This window comes from Gordionus sp. m RMFG-2023, chromosome 1 (genome assembly GCF_954871325.1).
Source record: "Gordionus sp. m RMFG-2023 chromosome 1, tfGorSpeb1-WG-v2, whole genome shotgun sequence".
Lineage (NCBI taxonomy): Eukaryota > Metazoa > Nematomorpha > Gordioida > Chordodea > Parachordodidae > Gordionus > Gordionus sp. m RMFG-2023.
Window position 1 is genome coordinate 7,968,793 of NC_088775.1, and position 22,513 is coordinate 7,991,305.

The 22,513-nt window shown below is 28.3% G+C and overlaps 1 protein-coding gene across 1 annotated transcript; it reads right to left on the minus strand.

Annotated features, from left to right (window-relative positions):
- Positions 1-234: 234 nt before the first annotated feature.
- LOC135931149 (uncharacterized) lies at positions 235-21,609 on the minus strand. The gene is made up of 15 exons (XM_065468057.1): positions 21,215-21,609; positions 20,928-21,117; positions 20,672-20,774; positions 16,414-16,564; positions 15,898-16,070; positions 12,873-13,203; positions 11,553-11,657; positions 10,155-10,529; positions 6,475-6,840; positions 4,995-5,129; positions 4,656-4,862; positions 2,330-2,436; positions 902-1,119; positions 545-599; positions 235-432 (listed from the first exon to the last, which is right to left on the minus strand). The coding sequence occupies exons 1-15, from the start codon at positions 21,246-21,248 to the stop codon at positions 235-237; spliced, it is 2,748 nt and encodes a 915-aa protein (XP_065324129.1). The 5' UTR covers positions 21,249-21,609.
- Between the last annotated feature and the right edge of the window lie 904 nt (positions 21,610-22,513).

The window sequence follows — 22,513 nt, forward strand, 5'->3', positions numbered from 1 at the left end:
TATTCCATTTTTTTGTGGTTACACCCTTATTATTGTTATATACAAAGTTATGATTATTAAGATTAATTAATACATGTAATTAACACGCAACTTAATAAATGTGTGAAACTTATTAATTTTATTAGTATAAACGTTATGTCATATCTCATCATTTTATCGAGAATGTAATAATTGTACTATATGTATATGTATATATAATTGACTAATTTTGAATACAATCATGATAAACGTATTTTAAAAGAATTTCTTATTATAACTATTAAGATCTAATATTGTGCTAGGTAGTAATTGACTGGAAGATAAAGGATATGATTGAATTTCATCACTATCAACTGGTTCACTAATATTTCCATACCTGTTTTCAACATTGCGCCTTATTATCAGAGCTTTGATAAATTTTTTCCAATTATTCAAAGCCGTTTTTTCTTTTTTCTAAAATGATAGATGATTTGAATAAATAAAAATCAAATACTTAAAAGATACATTTTGTCAATATAAATGTTAATGTTTTTTTAAAGGTAATATTTAACAAAGTATAATTTACTTGTATTTGTTCCGATTCTTTTTTCACCTGATATCGATCCCATTCATCCATTAATCTTAAGCATAAAAGGGAAGAAAAATATACAGGTTAAAAATACAATGGATTCGAAGATCTAGGGTGCATAGTAATCGCCTCATTAAACTGACCAAAAACGTTCTCCTCTAATCACCTTAGCAAAATTTTTTAGTATATGATGCATTGAATTATGGAAACAATAATAAAAAAACAAAAATTTACAAATTTAACATAGTATTAAATAATCTGATAATTATTCGAACGAATTTGACATAGTTTGTAATTAATTATCTACTTTAACTAAAAATACCAAAAAAGAATATGGGTATTTAAAATAAAAACCTTTGCTGATCACCGTCTATAAGTACCCATCCATCTATGATGGGAAAGGCGTGACCTCCGCTGAATTCCCAACCCCTCATAGCAGGTACGCATTGCAATTTGAGGGTCTGGGCCACTTTATTCAGACCGGGAAAGCCTGATAGGTATACGCACCCCAGGGGTAACATGGACATTTGAAAGAGCTCCACGTTGCCATAACTATTTTTGGGAATTTGGCCCTTTTTAAAAAAATATATTTTTATATATTTGAATCGGACTGACTAAGTTAGAATAATAAATAAAACTAAGTTAAAAAACAATGGCTCCTATTAGATCATTTTATAAAATTACAAAACAAACAATGGTATTAATTAGCCCTCCTAATTTAGAATAATAAATAAATAAAACTAAATTAAAACAAACAATGGCTCCTATATTAGATCATTTTATAAAATTACAAAACAAACAATGGTATTAATTAGCCCTCCTAATACCACAAATTTTACTACTTAAAGTAATTTATTTCATCATACCAAAAAATCAAACTGACGAAAGAACATGAAATCGAACTAGCGGTATGATTAACGAATATTCAAATTTATAATTTAATTTTAATTGAGATATTTTTATATTTTGTTTTTATTAATAATATTTAATTTAATGGCTTAAAATACCTTTTATTTTTACTACCTTTCCTCTTCCAGCTTATCGTCGGCTTGGTTATTATCCATTTTAAAAAAAAATTGTTTAGGAGAGTAATTTTTTTAAAAAAAAGGATCTCTTGTATTTTTTTAAATTTTGAAATCACGAAAGATTATTTTTATTCTAATATTTTTATTGTGGATATCTAAGACTTCAATTATATTTATTCTGACGTTTTTTTTATCGTGGATATTTAAGAATATATTATAAAATAATTAGAAATTTGCAAAAAAAAGGTTATAAAACAATATAGAATTTCGACGAAAAATGCTTTCCGGTTAGGTTCCTAACATATTGAAAAGTAGACTGGTTTTCTCGGTTCCTAAATTTGATGCGATTTTGAGGGGTTTCAGTTCTAGTTCTAGTATCTAAGATGAATCTACTTAAAAAATCTTTTGAAATTTTCAGAATTCTAGCCATAATGTGTTTACATTTGTTTTAGGTTTTATTTTTTTAAATATCATGCAAAAAAAAATAAGGCATAAATCTAGAATGGTGAGTTATATCAGCTGTTTAACTATAAATATGATAAAAATTTCAAATTATTATGGGGGTAAAACAGAAACAATATATAACTATTTATGCCCGAGGAAAATGAAAATATATAATTTATTAAGCATAACAATGTTTGGGCAAATCTTATTAAATAACCCTCTATTAAAAAAAGTTATAAATATCTTAATTTAATTATATATATATAATAATATAAGGTTAGAATAAAAAAAAATTAGAGAAATTTCTGCTTACATCCACGAGGGGAAGGGGAATGTATTCCTCGGTTTGCCAAATGCCAAACAACTCTTCCTTATTTTTGACTTCTATCAACATTGAATTCGATTTCGAATCACCATCATCTAGAATAAAAAAGGAAATTGATAATTATACAACAATAATATATTATTTCCCATTTCTTAATCTTTATGTTAAGATCTTAATATTGGTTATCTGGTCCCAGTCAGTAAAATATTTGGCACCCCGGCCATAATGATTATTTTTTATCCTGGATTGGTGCTAACGATTGAAAAATGTTAAAAATACATAAACGAAAACTTTCTGCTTCCTTTCTTATCTTTCCCTCATCAATCCTTTAAAGTGTCCGAATAAGCAAAACCGAACCGCTAATCTAAACTAAACAGTTATCATTTGTCAAGCAGTGTTATGTAAAAAATTTTGAAAAAAACCCGTCATAGATACTTTCGAACCGGTTTATTAGGCTTTAAAAAAACATATATTTGTAATAAAAATAGGACTTAGTGTTAAATTATATACGGTTTACGAGAGGATCTAAGGTAAAATATATGGGCCTAAGGATTTATGGTAAAAATATATGCAGCGCCCACTTTAAAGATTCTCTATTTCCTTTGTTAATCCCTCTTGATGCTTCGTAATCAATAAAATTCAAGTTACTAAATTTGAGTCATCAATAATAAATCTCATTCCTGTTTATTAATAAACACAGATTGATAATAATGCGCGAAATAATCGATTTTCTTGAAGGGAAGATCGGGGCTAGTCGGCACAACTATTCAGTTACGCGGATTTTATTTTTAAACCAGAAGTATTTAAATATTCACAAATTTAATTATGTCAGAGCATTCTACAATACTCAGCTATTCATTTTTATAATAAAATGTATATTTTAGGTAATAAAATGTCTTGAAACCACATTAAATAGGTGGAATTAAAATATAAAGAAGTTTAAAAATAATAAAATTGGCATTATATGAAGTTTAAAACCCTCTTTTAGTCAGAAACTTTCATAATCGCTATCATGTTTAAATATATATTTCGAAGGTATTAATCAAATCAGTAATTGGGGTTAGTAGGATCAATTAAATTATGCTTAAAAATATAAAATATTATAATATATTTCAATAATAAATATAAAATAAGTAAAAAATATTCTTATTCTTATAACTTATAATATACTAGTTATATGTATTACAAGCGAGAAATTTATTTATATCCATTAAGCTTAATATAATTCTTATTATTAGGGGTGCAAAGAGCAAAATATAATCCTTATTATTCGTGCAATTTATTTATTTTGATTAAGTAAAAAAAAATAAGTATTCATTGGCTAATATTATAGATTTAAATCAATCCTATATAATAATGCAATAGGAATTATAAAAAAATTAAAAAAATATATAATTAAAATTACACATTTTTTAAAATTTAAATAATGTCATATTTTGTCATTTATCATATGGATTATTTATATGTGAATATTATATTATTTCAATAACTATAAAAATATGGAATAATAATATTAATTATCCTATAGGAGACCCAATAAACCAGTTGAGTCTACAACCACTGTTGGGGCAAAAATTCATTTTTATGCTAGAATAAATCTTGAGAAAAAAATATATATTTATCAATGTAGAACTTTAGGTAAGTATTTAAGATATCTCATGGTATTTTGTAGATAAAAACACAATTATTTTCGGAAGTATGATCATTTTGACAAGAACTCTGCTGAATAGCCCCCGGTCTCCCCTATTATTTCTTTTTAAGCAATAATAAAAAAATTATGATTCTTAATAATTTAATAACACGCAATATCATCGATTTTCTTGCATTATTTCAACTAGTTTATAATAAAAATGATTAACTAATTTAGTAATAATATATTTTTTAAAAAATGAAACTTTTAATAAATATCATTTCAATATTTAAATAATTTAAAATTCAATATTTAAATAATTTAAAATATTTTTAAACAAATATTGTAGAAATTTATATGTGATCATGTTATTCATGGTTACTTTAACTTGTTATTTCTTATGCATGTTTTATAAATAAAATAATGAAATTCAACCTATTTTCATTTTATTAATTTTTTCAAAAATAATTTCTTTAAGATTATAAGGTAATTAAATACAAATGATTAATTTTTAAAATGCAAAACTTTTAAAAACCGAAAAGAAACGATATTGATTTGCTAATAGAACCAAACCGATTTAAAATTTCAAACCAAGAACCGGAATGGAACTGAACCGTCATACCTACCGGTTCGACATCCTGATTTCTAGTCTTCATTTTTCTTAATCATTCCCAATTAATAAACCTTCGTTCTGTTCGGAGCCTTCCTTGATGAGGGCTAACCCTTTTAACCGCAGCCTCCTCTTCATCATGATTTCTTTAAAACTGGGTCTTTTCAGGACCAACTTGTAGCCGACTTCGCCTTTCTTGATAAGTCTTGCGTCATCTTTCAGCCAATTTATGCGAGCTTTCAACGTTTTCAGGTGCAATTCGCGCGAGTACACTGCTTCATCTAAAATGGGTAGGAAATAAAATGGATTATTCATTTTTTCCCCCATTACTTTCATTCTCATTTTCTCTTTAAAATCCATAATCAATTATTATCAAGTAAATGTTTCCAATTATTTAAGTTAAAAACAAAAACTTCTGATAAATGCTATAGGCGGAGCGTCCGGAGGATATATAGCTTGGTGCCTCAGCAAATGCCTCTTTAAAACATAGAGTGGATGATCCTTGAAAGCGTTTATAGATGTGGGCAGTGGTCTATCCTTCGCGATGCCTATTTTTTTGTTTAAAAAAAATATGGATAAAAGAAATATATAAATGGTTTCATCAAAGATTCTATTAATAAATTTCCCATTCATATGCCTTAACGATAATATAGATTTTTAAAGGATGAGAGATCGTAAATTGCCGGAAAGAGAGTAAATTACACTAAAAAATTCACCTAATACCGGGTGAAAGGGAGGGGTGGGAGATAGATTTTCAAAACATTATCATCAGGAGACAAAAATAGATTAAAATCGAAAATTACAACATTTCTGGAACCAGAAATCGAAAACCCAAAATCGGGAAAACATCAGAGAAAGGTCAAACGTCCCCGTCCAGCCATTTAAGTCTAAACTCAATTATAGCGCGCCTTTAAAGCGATATACCTATGACAGGAAGAGACCATTCACCCCCTTTTTAAATTACGAAAATATCTGGTCATTTTTTGTTTGTCGAAAGATTGAACTTATAAAAGTACATCACATTAGAGATCTGCAAAGTTAGGTCCGACCCGAACGGGCTTCGGGCCTAATTTTTTAAAAAAAATTCGGGCCGGGTCGGGCCGGATCTTGGAAATTTAATTAAATATATCTAAATTTATCAATTTTATATTGAATTTTTTATGTAAAATAAAAATTTTTGATATAATTTATTGAAACTAAACGCTATATAACATATGTCTTTTATTTTAAGCAATTGTAAAAATTAATTTCTATATTTAAATAAATTCGGGCTTGGCCGGGCCGGTAAATATTTTTAAAATAAATTTCGGGTTCGTACCGGTCCGGCAAAACTTAAAAAAATTTCGGGTTCGGGCCGGGAAAACTTTTTTAAAAAAATTTCGGGCCGGGCCGGGCTTGAAAAATTAGGTCCGATGCAGATCACTACATCACACCATTTCTTCGTTTATTTGAACTCTCAGAACCGAGCCAAATTTTTAGAAACAATCATAGATTCCATTTTCAAAATTCATATAGAAACCAAAACCATTTAAAAGATATTCAGAACAAAGGGAATAAAAACTCCTTTTAATCCGGATTCATTCTGTCTAATGTCACAATTACATACAGAAGTATTATCAATAGATAAATATTAATATTCTAACAATGTTTACTAAGTTGTCATCATTCGTTTATATGTGTGACTACATAATTCAACTAATACAAATATAATATTATAGTACCCAAACCAACTTGCATCATACTGTTTAAAATGTAATAAGTAATGTTGGACAGCGAAACAGAATAAGTGGCCTCATATTTACCCCTCCCCCCTCCATCAAAAAGGAAAGAAATATATATAAATATTAAAAACTATAGTCGTTAATTGATTAAACGCATAATAATGTTTATTACTCAATATTTCCTGGCCGACTTCCTTGTTAATAACGGCCAAAGATTTCCGTTTCTTTGAGATGACAATCGGCATTTTATCGGACACCGATTGGATATTTTCTTTTCCTCCTTTGCCCTCATTTTTAGCAAATCGTTTACGGGGCTTTTCGCAAACCTTCGCGAGTGAGACTAATTTTTCGGCAAATGTATCCTTATTTTTGGAAAGTGTTAATCTCTGAAAACTGAGGTGATTCAATTTCGACAACGTTTTATCCCACCAATGTTTGTGTGGACTCTTGGAGCTTATCCTGAACTTGCGGCCGTTGAAGTGCCAATCGTGACTGTATTTGAGGGTTAGGTCCAGAATAATGTTTTCCTCGTTTAAACCTAAATGCGAATAAAAATAAAATAGATTTAGAATTCATGGTTTAATTAACAACGCGCCGGCATGATATTAAATATGTATAGTAACACCATAAAAGGTAGGCCGTTATTACTCTATTTCCAAAAAATCAGGTAACGACGCTACTACCATGAAAAAGTAACGGGTTAGAGTACCGCTTTTATTTTTAACGTTATTCGTTACTCTATATATCTATAATGGTTATAATTTATTTAAGTGATTATGAGGATAATATTAATTGTGATCATTACCTTTTAAGAATCAAAGGAAGAAAAAAAAGAAACAACAATAAAATTTTTAAGGGGATTCAGCCCTGCACCATACCGTTTCTCTGCCAATGCGATAGCAGCAATTTTTGCAATCAATCGATTCAAGGCTGCGATAGACGAGTTTATGTTGGGAAATTCATTCAAAGCTCTGTAATGTTTTTCTTGTCTTAAAATTTTAATCAAAAACTTAAATCATCTTTACTGAAATATATTTGTCTTATTAGTGTCTGCTTAAGTAGAAATGTCGTTATTATGACGCCATATTTTTTTTAGTAAATAATGTATGCAGTTTGCAAAATTAGAATTTTGTTTGTGCAATTTAGAAAGTGTATACTTTGGACCCTGTTGATAGAATTAAATTAAATTTGCAGAAAACATTATCTATAAATTTTTATTGAATTTATTTTTAGAATTGACAGATTTATTGCTCAAATAAAAAATTATCATTTCAATTGGGTCGCAGTGTATGTATATATTAGATACTGTAATAATTTTGATTTATCATATTGATCTTTACCTAAAAATTATTTTTGGAATTTCAAAATGGATTTTTCACATTTTCTTTTTACTCTTGTTTGTTTATTGATAAAACAAGCATCAGAAGATTTTATATTCCATCATCAGAGAGGCAAACCATAAAACAGTACGGATCTTAAAAATCAACGCCCTGTTGGGCTTAACTCACAAACCCGACAAGTTCAAAAAGGATTGGCTGATATGGGTAATAACGAAACGGTATAAGTGCTGAGGCTTCATAAGCTCAACATTATTAGGCGCATGCATATTTCGATTTTATTTATTAAACTGATCTCCTTCAGACCATGTTTGTGTGTTTTTATATTTCAAATTTCGATTTTAGCTTTAAGTTTGATAGTGCCTACCCAGGCACGTACGCAAGAATTTGGTCTGGGGGGGGGGGGGGGATAATAAATTTTTTAAGAAATATTATTGTTATTTAAAAATATCAAGCATAAATTTATTAGGACTAATAACTATTTCTAATACACAATTTTAAATTATATGAATTATAAAAAAATTATATATATAAACCAGCACATAAAAACTATAAAATAAATATCAAATTAAAAAAATATAATGTGAATATGACCAGCATAAGAATCACTTAAATGACCCAAAATAGAAATTTGAATTTTTTGAGCCTTTACACAAAATGTTTCTTAGGAATAATTGTATTTTGTATGTTATATATTTACAATGTAAAATCCAATCTTCGTTGGGATTGAACTAATTTTTCAATTACTCATCCTTGCTTGGCGTCAAATGCCTATAAATATTTAAAAGATCCAAACCATTCAATCCATTTTCAGAAGTTGTACTTCTTAGTGTTTTCAGAGAACTGTAGGCCCGGTTCTCGGACAATTTTAATTTTTTAAATACACCTGGGCAGGGTCCGAATTATTTTTTTAAAAAAAATTATCCGGGCCCGGCTATATATTTTAAAACTAAATATTTGAAATTAGCTACAAAAATCAAAAATAAATATAATTTATAAAAATATCCGGGCCGGGCCTGAAAAATTTAATTTAAAAAAAGCCGGGCCAAGCCTGAAAATTTCTTTAAAAAAAACCCGGGCCGGCCGAAAAAATTTTTGAAAAAAATCCAGGCCGTGCCTTGCAAATTGTATATCTGCAGAGCTCTGTTATTCTTAAAAAAGATAATATTCACTCATTAGTTTACTAATGGGAAGAATTGCTAATATATATATATAATCATTTTAATACATTGGGAATAAAATCTAAAATATGTTTGAAATTATACAAAGCATCCATAGCATTTTTTGGGACTATATCTTAGTTAATCTTTTGAACATATTTATTCAGCTAATAAGGCATCAAACAAATATTATTTTTTTTCTATCACCATCTGAAAGGAAGGCTTTTGTGGAAGTAATATCTGCAGATTGGTAAGTGCTGCATGATGAATTAAAAATCATTCATTTATTTGGATTATAGTTTTATAATACTTTTCTACTGATCTTATACTAATGTTTTGACGATGAGCTTGCCTTGCTGCAAATCGAGTGAGACAAATATTAAACAGTATAGCTCTCCTTTTGACTCAACAATAACATATAAAATTAAAATTCTTCATCAACATTAGCCCTAATTTCCTTGAGTTCTAATAAAATGCTCTCCACTATTCTCATCTTCTTAATCAAGTCAATGCCATGTTTTTGAAAAGTATTACATAAAATAGTTGTATAATTAAATAATACATTCTAATGAGAAAAAAAATTGAAATAAGTATTGAATCAAATAATTTTCTTGCTTCTGAGGAAATATTTCTTTCAGGCCATTGTGATATTTGAGTAATAGCATTAATAATCGGTTCTTCTAACTCCATAAAAGCTGTTACTGCTTGATGGCGGAGATTCCATCTCGTTGGACAAGCTTGCACTTTCTTTCTCCCTGTTGGACAAGGAGTTTCAGAAAAATTATTATTTGACTAGAAATATGAAAATGGTAGATAAATATTATGCCACTAGAAATTTGAAAATAATAGGTAAATATTACGCCAATGAAAACCTGAAATCGAAATTAATTGATAGAATAACTTAATAGATGAATGTGATAAATAAATGTAATTAAATATATATTTAATATGAGATAGGAATAAATATTAAAAATATAAATTAATATAAACAATAATATTTTTGAAAATATATCCGGCATCTGCATTTTTTGGCTTTGGGGGGGGGGGGGGGGATTTGTCCCCCTATCCCCTTCCCTCGCTGCGTACGCCAATGTGCCTACCGTCTAAAATTCCTTGAAAAAAATATATATTTGCGAAAAAAAATATAAAAAATAATAGTTTTTTTTCTCGATATAAAGATTGAAAATAATTTGTTTGAAGATTTTTGAGAAAAAAATAAAATTCAAACGGGGAAGATTCTTAATACTTTTTACTTACTTTCTTCAACATGGATATTTTTTTAGTTACATACTATATTTTTTTAAGGTATTGACAATGTGACAACAAATAATGCATAATATATTTTTTTAAAAAACCTATGACGTAGGATATGGGTTTGGGTATGCCCAAGCTGTTGAGTTTTCCTTCTGGTAAATTTTTTGTGTCAAAAACATTTCCGGCTCCTTTAAAACCGGCATCGGTAAAATATTTCGATTGGGTTTCTCGGTAGTGCGGGTCGGAAAGATTTTTCCCCAAAAATGGTGGGGTAGATAACGAAGCGATATTCGCGATTTTCGATCTCCCGCCTCCCATTTTGACATCTTTTTGAGGGGAAGAATTATTGAGGTCCAGAACGCAATTAATGACTTGCCATCTAAAATTATTGGTATCGTCGATGATATCGTCACCTTGAGATTTGTTCAGATTGGCATTGGTCTTAGCAATTTTTTTGGAAGAATTTGCAGATTTTTCTTGTTTTTTGGGGGATTTATTATAAAAAATGGCCGAAATATATAATAAATTTAATAAGTAATTAATACTCGAATATGCTCAAAAAAAATGAGGTATTAAGAAAGACAAATATAAATACAATATTCTGGGTAAGGTCAAACCTTCATCAATTGATTAGTTTGACTTTCAAGCAAAATTTCGAATTTGGTAATGATTTTAATGCTATACTAAAACCTTTTTTTTCATAATAATAAATACGTTTTATATCGAAATCATAACGTTAAAAAGTAAAATCTGTTAAAGACTTAAAAAAATGTCAAATACTATTGAGGATGAACGTGATAACGAATTACATGAGAATAATGTATCTTATAATGGGCACAAATTATGCGTTCGGCAGAAAACTCTGTTACAATTGCAAATAATGCATTTCGAAATGGTGTCATGTAACATCAGTCAATTTACTAATTGGCGTTGGAATTTAATACTTTTTTTCATTCATTTTGCAAGTTAGTTTACGAACAACTCTTAAAGAACTCGAGTTTTTTTGGTTGAAAGCCGATAAAATATTTTTACCCAGATAAGAATAATAAAGGGCAACTAAAAATCTTTCCATAATTGTTTAAAATAATATAAATATGTAAACTATTTAATATTATATACTTATCTTTCAAAATGGAATATTTAGAAATTAACGAAATAAAAAGGCAGACGATAATTATAATCAATAAAAACCAATTGAACCGACGATATTTCTAAATATAAAGGAAACCTAAATTTAAACAAGGGATGAGTTACGGCGAATCGCAAACGCTCAATTTATGTGCACCATTACAAATGAAGAAGTCCAGGACCGTAAAAGATGGAAAAGGGAGACCAGAAGCGGAAACTGGATTAACCAGGTCAAATCTAGAAAACCGCTATTACACGATGAAATAGAAGAAAGTGAATGAATGAGTAAAAATCTTTTTAGAAAAAAAAATTTGCACGCGTGAGAAATAAGATCAAATTTTGTAAAAAATATTCTTTCGAATCAAAAATACTTCGAGATTCCTCTATTTCAACTTCGAGCCAATATTGGATATTGTGATGAGATGATTGTTGTGCGTTTGGCTTATTTTGTGGAGATTTTTTTGATTCCGATTTATCTATAAATATAAAAAAACATATTTTTAATACTATTTTTTTAAAAAAAAACATCTTAAAACACGTTTTTTTAAATATTTTTTTAAAAAAATAGTTTTATCAGTTGTTAATCCGATTATATATATAATTTTTTTAAAATAACAGACCCTTCCATGGTGGAAATAATTTTAAATATAATTTGGAGTTTTAAAGGCGATAAATAAAGATACTACTTATAAAGCATTGAGGCGCAAGTTGATTTATCTTCTTTAACTGTTGATCTGCATTTTCAAGAAGAAAAAAAACAACCAGAGACTGACGTGATAGTTTTGGGGCTAGAAACTAGACTTTAATCGTCTTTTTTTAAAACTCGCTTAAGCAACTTAAAATAGAGAAATCACCTATGGTAGTGAGATAAGCCAAATTTCCCTATGTAAGAATAATTGGTTCGTCAGTCGAGGTAAGGAATATTTTATTATATCAAATTTGCATTCAAAAATAGGTTAAATAATGTAACATAATATAATCCAAATCACACCACCTTTGCTCAGTCAAATCAAATCCCCAATACAAGTCCTTTTAAGAAGGAACGTATCCTCGGATTCCTAGGTTAATGGGGGAAAAAATTGGCAGTAAATCATAATTAAAACCTTAAAATAACGATATTAACACCCTATCCCCCACCAACGTCAGTCTTAGAATAGATATTAAATTAAATCGAATTAATCAAAGAAAATATGCCTGTCAAATATAAACAAAAAACCTCGTGGAAAGACTTAGTGAATGACCACGGATGAATCTAAGGTAGAAAAATGGTGATGATTTATACCTGTATGGGCCTATTTATAAGCCGGATCAGGGTAGATGATTGGGAAGAATAAGGTTTTAAAACTAATATTGCAAGAAAACTCTGAAAAAAATAGATTTTCATAATAGTTCCATTTGAAAATAAATAAAATGAAAGGATTTTATTACTAATAACTAACCCCAATGCATATATGAAAAAAATAACTAAGTACATCCTATTTTGCGAAAAATTTTGTTTTAGGGGAAGGGGGGGGGGGAATTATAAATTTAATAATTTAATGATGGAAATATGATTTGGAGCAAAAGCACCCTAAATACCTCATTTTCTTAAAAAAATTTCTACTAACTACATAACCGAGCTTTAAATAAGTATCAGAGTTAATGTTATCAGATGACTTAAAAAGTAATATTATAAAACGATCTACGCAAACCTTTTTGGGATACATTGGATTGAGGCAGTTTGAGAGAACTGGGCTTGATGTTAATGATCAATCGAGCTGGGATGCCCAACGTCCTCAATAAGATGACCGCTATTATGTTCAGGTAACCGCAGGGATCCGCGGTAAACTCCCGCCTAGAATTGGACGATTCGGTAGAAGATTTACGGAAAATATTTTCGGCGTTTTGGCGATTGAACGATATGAGGAAGTCCGGGTCAATTTTACGATACACGCTTAGCATCATGAGAGATCTGATGTCCTTATAAGGAAACTTTGCGTTCGTATTTTGTAAGATATCGAAGGACGGTCTAGTGAACGTTCTCTTAAATTTTAAATTTCAAATATTTTGAAATGAGGGTTAAATAGAAAATTTAAGCGTAATCACGAATTCCGGATGGGATAAAGAAAAAAAAAGGAAATTGTTTAGCGTTTTCAGCTCTTTTCCGGGTTTACCCTGGTAATCTATCTTCTCCTTTACTATTTGCCGCGGTAGTATGTATCGGCATTTGTCAACCCTATCAATTTCATGTCATCATCTATGAGTTTTATCCAGCTGGTCTTTGGTCGCCCTCTAGATCTTGTTTTGTTCCCTTCACTTCCAACCAACGGCATTCATTCAACCAATCGTCATTTGCCGACCGTTCAACAAAAAACTAACTCAGTTAATGAATGAATCAATTCCGCGATTCTAATGAACATAAACTGTTTTTAATTCCTCTTATTTTTTTTTGTAGCGAAACTGATCATATTTCTTAAACTAATGAAATGTTGATGCTATATGTATAAAGTAACTGTAGCCGTAAAAATTTTGGATAGAATAAAGTCGATTTGAAAAAGTATATTAATAATCTAAAAAAATAAATATTATTTGAATATTTCTTTATGAATATATCGTCGGCCTAGAATTGGAGTACTCCACTTGCGCAAATGTTTAAAATGAGAAAATCAACATTAAAGTTTAAAATCAAATATAGGGAAAGCTTATTGATCAATTTTGACAGAGCTATAACTTTGGCAAAAATTAATATTTTTTAATCTAGTTTTTATTTATATATATATTGGGAATCAATAAGTTACACTTCTAACTCAAAAATTTTGAAAATGTCGATTGGAGCATTCCAATTCTAGACCGATGATATGTTAAGTAAAAATTATGTTTCGTGTTATAATTTTATCTTAACGTTAAATTTTATTAGATGTGAATACGCGTTTCGCCATATTTTATCTTAACGCTAAAATAGATTATAATTGGCTAATGTTTATTATTGTACATATCAGTGACGAAGCGTCAAGTTTACTCCTAGGGAAGCAATAGATATTTTTTTTTAATTTTAATTATAAAATAAATAGATTTCGTCTTTGTTTTTGAGTGAAATGATCAAGCCCTGAATTATAAAAGTTATTGCTAAATTTAAAAAAAAAAATTTTTTCAATCGAAATCAAAAATAGATTTGATAATCGATTCTGACTCATCCGTTTTCTGCTATAAGATTCGAATTTTTTTAAAGATGAAAAACCCCGTTCTGCACTTGCTGTTGTTGGAGCCAAAGTTAGGATAAATTTGCATAATCTATAAAACTCTCTAAAAGCTTTCATTAAATCGATACACATAAAAACTGACATTCTTTTTCTTTCTAAATTCATCGTCCCGAAACACTACCTTTATATCGGTTTCCAGATTGTGTAAGTCGAAAAATTAGGATAAGCGTCATTTAAATTATCTAATAAATTTTTGGGAAATTTTGATCTAATATTTGGAACATAATATTATCTAACAATTTGACGAATTTGATATTTTTTAATGTACCGAAAATCAATTTTCATTGAATATATTATCTGTTATCTTAATTAAATTTTTTTATATTGGGCAATCCGGATCTATTATGATTTTTATCTAAATTGTCTTCAATATTCTCTTTTACATTTAAATTTCTCCAAAAAACATCAAAGTTTTCTTTGTTTGATTTAACTGAATTTCTAAAATCGTTAATACTTTTCGGACAATAATAAGATATATCGTTAATTTAAGTTTGAAGTATATCATATAATAAATCAGATTCTGGGAAAAATTCTTGAAAGAAATATCATAAAATTAGAAATTTAAATCATTAAATATATTTAAATAGCCACGAGGTGTTATTAGAAGATCATTATCTCAAACAGTATCAGATTCTCCATCAATCATAGTTTCAACACAAACGGCTAGATCCTTCAGATTGAAAATTGTTTGAACCAGCTGACCATTGTATTCCCATCTCGTTGGGGCTACTCGTTATAATATTTTTTTGATATATTTATCAAATTCATTTATTCTCCTAGATGATGTAACTGGCTAAATAGATAAAGTTACGGGGAAAAAAACTTACATTCTTTAATTTTGCAGCAGGATTTTGATAATATAAGATTTAACTTATGAGTAATGAATATAAAGCTGAAAGATTAACGTCTCTTATTTTCGCTTGAAGTCCATGTGAATCGCCTGACATAGCTGCTGCGCCATCGTAACTTTGACCTATTCATTTTTTCATAATTTATTTATCATAATTCAATGATAAATTTTGATAAAGAATCAGCATCTCGATGCATAGTAACGTCAAAGAATTCAATACATCTTTCATACAATGTCCCGTCATCTAAAACATATCGAAGAACAACAGCCAAATCCTCAATGATAATCTTAATAAATTTTCAATAATACAATTACAATTATTAAACATTAATTATTTCTATTAAAAATGAAAAAAATTTTTATTTAATAAAATTAAAACACGACACATAATATTTACATAACATATATTTATAAATAAAATTTATTTTTTAGATCATGATTTTACCTTTTCAAATCTACTTTATTCTAATATAACAAGCGATAGTAATTTTTTCGAGATAGCAGTTAGTGGTAGTGAACTATAAAAAAAAGGTTGCGTTAAACAGCAATGATAATAATTAATATTTATATGATTCAATATTGATTTGATAATTGAATAATTAATGTAATAATATATAAAATAAATACCTGAATCCATTTTATTAAGGATGGTACATCTATCTTATCCTTAAATGAGGAGTAAATTGTTGGTTTCGTCTCTTCTTTCTCGATAGCTTTTTTGTGATTGTTTTTAGCCGTTTCAACTTCTTTGGACTTTCGGGTGGTCATCCTTATTTTAGGTTTGGGTTCGAGTTTTATTCCTAATCATTTAGAGTTAAAAATTGTATTGTATATTCTCTTGAAAAAAAAGAAGATATCTCGAAATCGAGATAAAGAAACATGAATTAACATAATCCTTTCTATTTTTCTATCTATATATCAGAGACCTGCAGGCCCGGCCTTGAATAAAAAATAATCTTAAAAAAAATCCGAGCCGGGCAGTGAAAATGGTGCCTCTGCAGGTCTCTACTATATATTATCTATCTATCTTCCTTTTCCTTCAAACAAAGGTAGAGTTTATTCGCGAAAATGTATAAAAATATATTTATTTTTTTTAAATGAATATCAAAAAAAATTTAACAAAATCTTTATATTTTTTTTTACCGGGGATAGGTACGATTTTCTCTTTATAAATGGAATTCTCAGTATTTTTCGTGTCCGCGAGCAAGGCTAACATAGCCCCTCTGAAGGCTGTATCGTTACATATCCTCGTATTAATGTAATGCGCGTGGGCTAACACAGTTAACAAATGTGCCTTTAAGAATTATAATAATAAATAATAATACTAAAAAAAAAAATTTATATATAAGAAAATATATTCATTTGGTTGGGGTGAGCTTTGCCTACCTAGTAGTATTGTTAAACGGCTCGTTTTGAGCCGATTTTTAAAAACGGCTAGCTCACTATTTTAGCCAGAAAAATATTGCCTAAACCTCGATATTTCGCTGATAGATGTCCAAACCTTTGTTCCTTCTACAAACAAAATCTTCAGGCTTGCGTAATATTATTTTAGATGAAATATTGAGTTAGCCATTTTTAAAAATCGGCTCAAAACGAGCCGTTTAACAACACTACTACCTAGAGCCATTTCGCCAATAAAGAGATCGTTTTGTTAGAAGATTTTTCGCCTAAAGCCGTTTTGCCCAAAATTGATAAAAGAGCACATTGAAAAGGAAATACCCAAATTAAAGCAAAAGTACTAGCAATTGTCAAAAAGTCCTTTTGCCTAAAAATACCAAAAAAAGCAAATACCCAAATTATATAATAAATAAACAATTTAGTAAATAAGGCAAAAGTACCAAATGTATAAATTTATTAATTCAAAATAATTATATTTAAAAGTATACAATTATACCAGCGTTAGGAGTATATTTAAAATTATTTATGAGAATTTGTTTATATATATATTTTTTTATATTTTAAGATTTTCTTTAGCAGGATCCATGTTATAAGATAATTGTTTAAATTTGTTTTCATTTTTGTTGGAGAAGTTTTATACCATCAATAAATTTAAACTTGTATAAAACAAGGCTAGATGAGTAAAATAAAAGCTTAAACCCGCTATGGAACCGCTCGTCATCATTATTAGTGTGGGGGGATTTTATGTCACATTCATTCCAAAAGCGTGTATTAGATAGAACAGTGGATTTAATATATGCATTAAACAAGAAAAAGAATGTAAAGGGATATGTTTAACTGTTCCCCACACTTTTTAAGTTGTTGATACACCTCTAATACTTTAGAGGGAGGGCATAATGGAAGGCCAATTATTTTGACTTCAATATTTGTGTTGTATGTAATTGTTAATTGGTTGTTCTGAACAAATCTCAAAAGGCTTTCAGAACGTCGTATATGTCAAAAGTAATAAAAATATTAATTATTAGAATCATTTTGGTAATTTGTTAGAACTTTTGATCAATTTACTATTAAATTTTTTAATTTACTATTAAAATTGCTTATTTATTATATCATTTGGGTATTATTTGATATTATTAGATAAAACTTATTGATTGTAGTGTGTGACCCGATTAAGTTTTAGCCAAAATAAGGCAATATAAGTCCAAACCTTTCTTCCATCTATGAGCAAAATCTCCAGGTTTCATAATATATTTTGACTAAAATCTTAATAGGGCTGTTTAACAATAGTAGTTAGCTCATGTATTTATAATTTCTATTAAAATTGCTTATTTATTATAAAATTTAAGTATTTGCTATTCAAATTTCTCTTTTAGGCGGCAAAATGGGTATAGGCGAAGACCCCATTTATTTTAAGGCTACGTTTTGAAGATGCTATACTTTTAAAAATATATCATGATAGCGATGCAATCGATTAGCGATTAAATATGCACCGCTTGAACGATATCGCCGTATTTGGCGCTTAAAATATGTTGCTGTTTTTTTTTCAAACAAACATAAAATGGGTTAAAAAACAAGCTTAAATTTTCATTTTTACGGTAATCTGCGATACTTGTCATATAGATGACAGATTGGTCCTCCTTTGACCAAACCTTGAAGCTTCATATTTTTTGGTTAAAATCTTTATTTAGCCGTTTTTTTGATAAAAGCGTTTAAATAGATATTTTCTACAACAACCAAAGTTAGTGATAATTTTTTTTAAACAGCGTTTATCGTTTACGTTGCCACTCCCCCCCACCCTTATATCCCGCAAAAGGTTATTTTTTCATCCCTAATCCTTAAGCTGCATTTATGGTAAACGCGTTTCAAGCGATGCGAAATTAATCGCTAGCGAAATAACAGCTTAGATTAATCGCAGCTTGTGATGCAATGCAAAGTCGTTCCATTTGAGCCGATTTTAAAAAACGGCTACTATTTTAGCTAGAAAAATATACGTAAGCCTGAAAATTTTGGTCATATATGGCACAAAGGGGTTTGAATATCTATTAGAGAAATCTCGAGACATGAGCAATATTTTTCTAGTTTAAATATTGAGTTCACCGTTTTTAAAAATCGGCTCAAACGGAGCGATTTTTAATCATTAACCACGGCAATAATATTTTTTCAAAATATAGGTAAGCAATTGACGCGATTTCATCATTTCGTTTGATCAGGTAAATTGCGTAGCGAAATAATTTCGCATCCCTTGAGCGTATCGGGTATACTATAAATGCAGCCTTGGAAACAATTCAAAATATAAATAAATTAAATATTGGTCCTTGTCAGAATCAACTCTTAAAAATCAGAGTTCGGAAAGGACCGGAAACAGAGTCAAGTCTATAAACCCTAAAAAGACCCTCCTTTATAAAATTTATGGGAACAGGAACCCAGCTGATATTTAATTTTTATTTAATAATAATTATGCTGGTGTCCTTTTTTGCGTAAAGAATAACCTGCCTCAATGGAAGTTTAATAAACTCCATAAATATTTAACGAAGTAATAAGACAAAATATCGAGAGATCATTAAAAAAAATATAAATCCTAAGCGCTTTTAGTTCGCCAAAATAAATGACCGCCATTTTTTTAGTGACATTAGCTGGTGTGCTTTTTGCATATATAATCGCTTATCATAATGGCAAATTGCGTCTAATAAACTCCATAACTATTTAACAAGTAATAAAACATAATATCGTTAAAAAAATATAAAACCTCTTCTCTTTAGTTCACCAAAAAAATGATCGCCATTATGTTTTTTTTGCATAAGAACGAATGTAGTTCCAGAACACATACAATACTACCAATAAATGATTAATCCTTCCCTTAAATTTTTTTTGCCTATTTTTCTTTCTTTCTAAAATTTAAAATCAATATTTTCGAAATTTGTTTTCCAAGTGACATTTATATATTTTTTCTCCAGTTCGAAAATAAATATGTTTCCTATAATTTTCAGACAAATATTTTCCCTTTTTATTATTAAATAACATTTTTCAAAAAGTTCTGTAAAAAAATGTATAACTCTTCCTTTAAAAAAAATTGGATCATTGTTTGTAATATAATGTGTAAATTTTGGCATTTCATTATAGTTTTGTAATTAATATAGGATTTCGTCTTTTTTAACAAAAAAATTATTAGGACTTTTAAAGATCAGATTTTCTCATTTCTATAATTTTTTTTTATTGTTGAGATGATGATCTATACTTCTAGTCTGTTCTTAGATTTGACCCAGTCCTAAGATTTCTATTTCAAGGATTCACAATAAATAAACACCTCTTAAATGGAATCCAAAATATCTAATATGTAGCTGTACTTATTTTTATTAGAATTTTAGAAAAAAAGTTCTGGCTTCCATTTTATTTTTTTTATAAGCGGTTTATAATTCCTACAATTTCAAAAAGTAAATTCTGGTTTCTGGGTTTTAGATACATTGTTTTCCAAAATCTGTTAAGACTGTGTCCAAATCAAAAAAAAAATTGATTTGTATACTTTTGAGAAAAAAAAATCTCTTTTTTTAAAATAAAAACATGTCCAAAATATGATTCTAGAAAATTATAAAAATTTAACAAACATAAAAAATTTGGGAATAAACCTAAAAGTAATTTTTAAAAAAACATACAAAAAAAATAATTTTTTTTAAACAATATATACACAAATTGTTTGCACTTTTGTTAGCTTAAAAATTTTAAAATGGGTTATGGTTCCTATATATATTTTTTTTAAAAAAAGTTTTTATTCATAAATTTGTCTCAGTTTTTAGTTCCAATTCTGGTTCTAATCCCATTTCTTAGACACATCAGGATGTATTCTTGTTCAAAGATTTATCCCAAATCATGAGATTCAGTTTCAAACTGATTTAAAAATATCTATATTTGTATATCTATTTCACTATAACAAATCTCTCCTTCTTTAGTGGATAATTTTTTATTTTAAATATAAAGATGGAAAGCAGCAAATAGGTAAAAGTAAAACCTTGTGGATCTTTTCAAGTAAAGCCAACTTTTTTTGAATTCTTAGTTTTTCCTTTATTTTTTGCAAAAGTAATTTTTTCTCTTCCTGAGATTCAGTTTCTTGCCTATTATTTAATTATAAATTATTACTTTGCCTTAAAATTTTTTTAAAATCTTTTAATTTTTTTCCTAACTACACATTTTCCAATCTCCTCTATTCCTACACTTATTAGACCATTTAAACATATTTAATATAAGAAAAATATAAAATGGCATACCAATTTTTATTATGCTTGCCATCCACTATTTTTAAAATGATTTCAATATTTGGGATGTCTTTTATAACATTATCATTTTCAACTTTTGGTATTAAAATATCTTCTTTTGTAATAAAATCCATATAAGACTCAACTTGACCTTTTTCTTGTGACAATTTTTTGATCAAATTTTCATCAAAACTATCTAATTCTATATAATAAAATTTATATTATAATTATAAATAATTTGAGAAAAATAAAGATCTAAATTCAAAATATATAAGTTTAAATTATATCTCATAATATACCATTTGCATATTTTCTGGGTTTAAAACTGGTCATAACCTCTTCCCAATCTTCAATTTCTGTATCAGTGTCTTCAATTTTACTTCACCAAATCAAGAGATATATTAGTATTAGGAATATCTTCTGATTCTGAAGTCTTAACAGCAACTTTATTTAAATTAATAGAATTTATGCCTAATATGGAAATATTTTCGAAGGAAAGTTCATTCTTAATCATGGATATACCATTGTTGGAAACTATACCATCCTCTCTTAAGCGCTTAGCCTTGTTTTTAGCTAATGAAACTGATAGCTCATTGTTTTCTCTAAATCGTTTTTGATCTAAACTTCTTGGCAAATCATTTACGTTCTTAATTATACTTTTTTTTATAACTTTTTTAGTTTTCGAATCCTTAGAATTGACTATATTATTATTAATAGTAAGATCATTCTCTTTATTTCGATTTTTAAAAGATGATCTAGTTTTCATATAATAAATCGAAATTTATAAGAAAAAAGTAAACTGACGGCAGTCTATAATACAATTGATTTCAGATTTGAGGCATCATTAACCTTTGTTTCAACGGGCTCAAATAATGTTTAAAAACTATTATCAAAATTATCTTTTTTTAGTTAACGTTTTCAGAATTACCGTTTTTAAGCTAAAATTTTCAAAATTCCTTTTTTTGTCCAACATTTTAAGTTTAAAAATATTTTATTTTTTTAGGGGCACCTAGTAACACTACTGAAAAATTGGGGTGGCTCTTAAATTAAATTTAAACCCTTGCTAACATTTTGTATTTTGTTATAGGGGAAAATATAAGTGAAACTAGTGTTGTTAACGGGCTGATTCAAGATTTTATCCAGAAAAATATTTCGCAAGCATGATGATTTTGGTTATATATGGCATTAATGCCCATCTATTAGCGATATCACGATATTTAGACAATTTTCTGGCTAAAATAATGTTCAGCGTTTTTAAAAATCTGCTCAAATTTAGTCATTTAACAACACTAATTAAAACCCAATAACAATTACTAATTAAATATAGGCAATCGACATCCTATCCGATTTTTTCTATAAAGCTAAGTCTTAGACGATTTTTTTTGGCTAAGGCCAAAAGTGCGCCGATTAATTCTGATCGGCTAACTTACTTCAGAGTTCTGTAAAATATGCCCAGACTAATTACTAATATTTATTAAAATTATTTAAATATATTTATATTTTTTACTTATTGTTAATAATATTCAGGCGCGTACGCAGGAATTTGGTTTAAAGGGGGAGGGGTGGGGGGGGGGGAATTAAATTTATTGAGGAATATT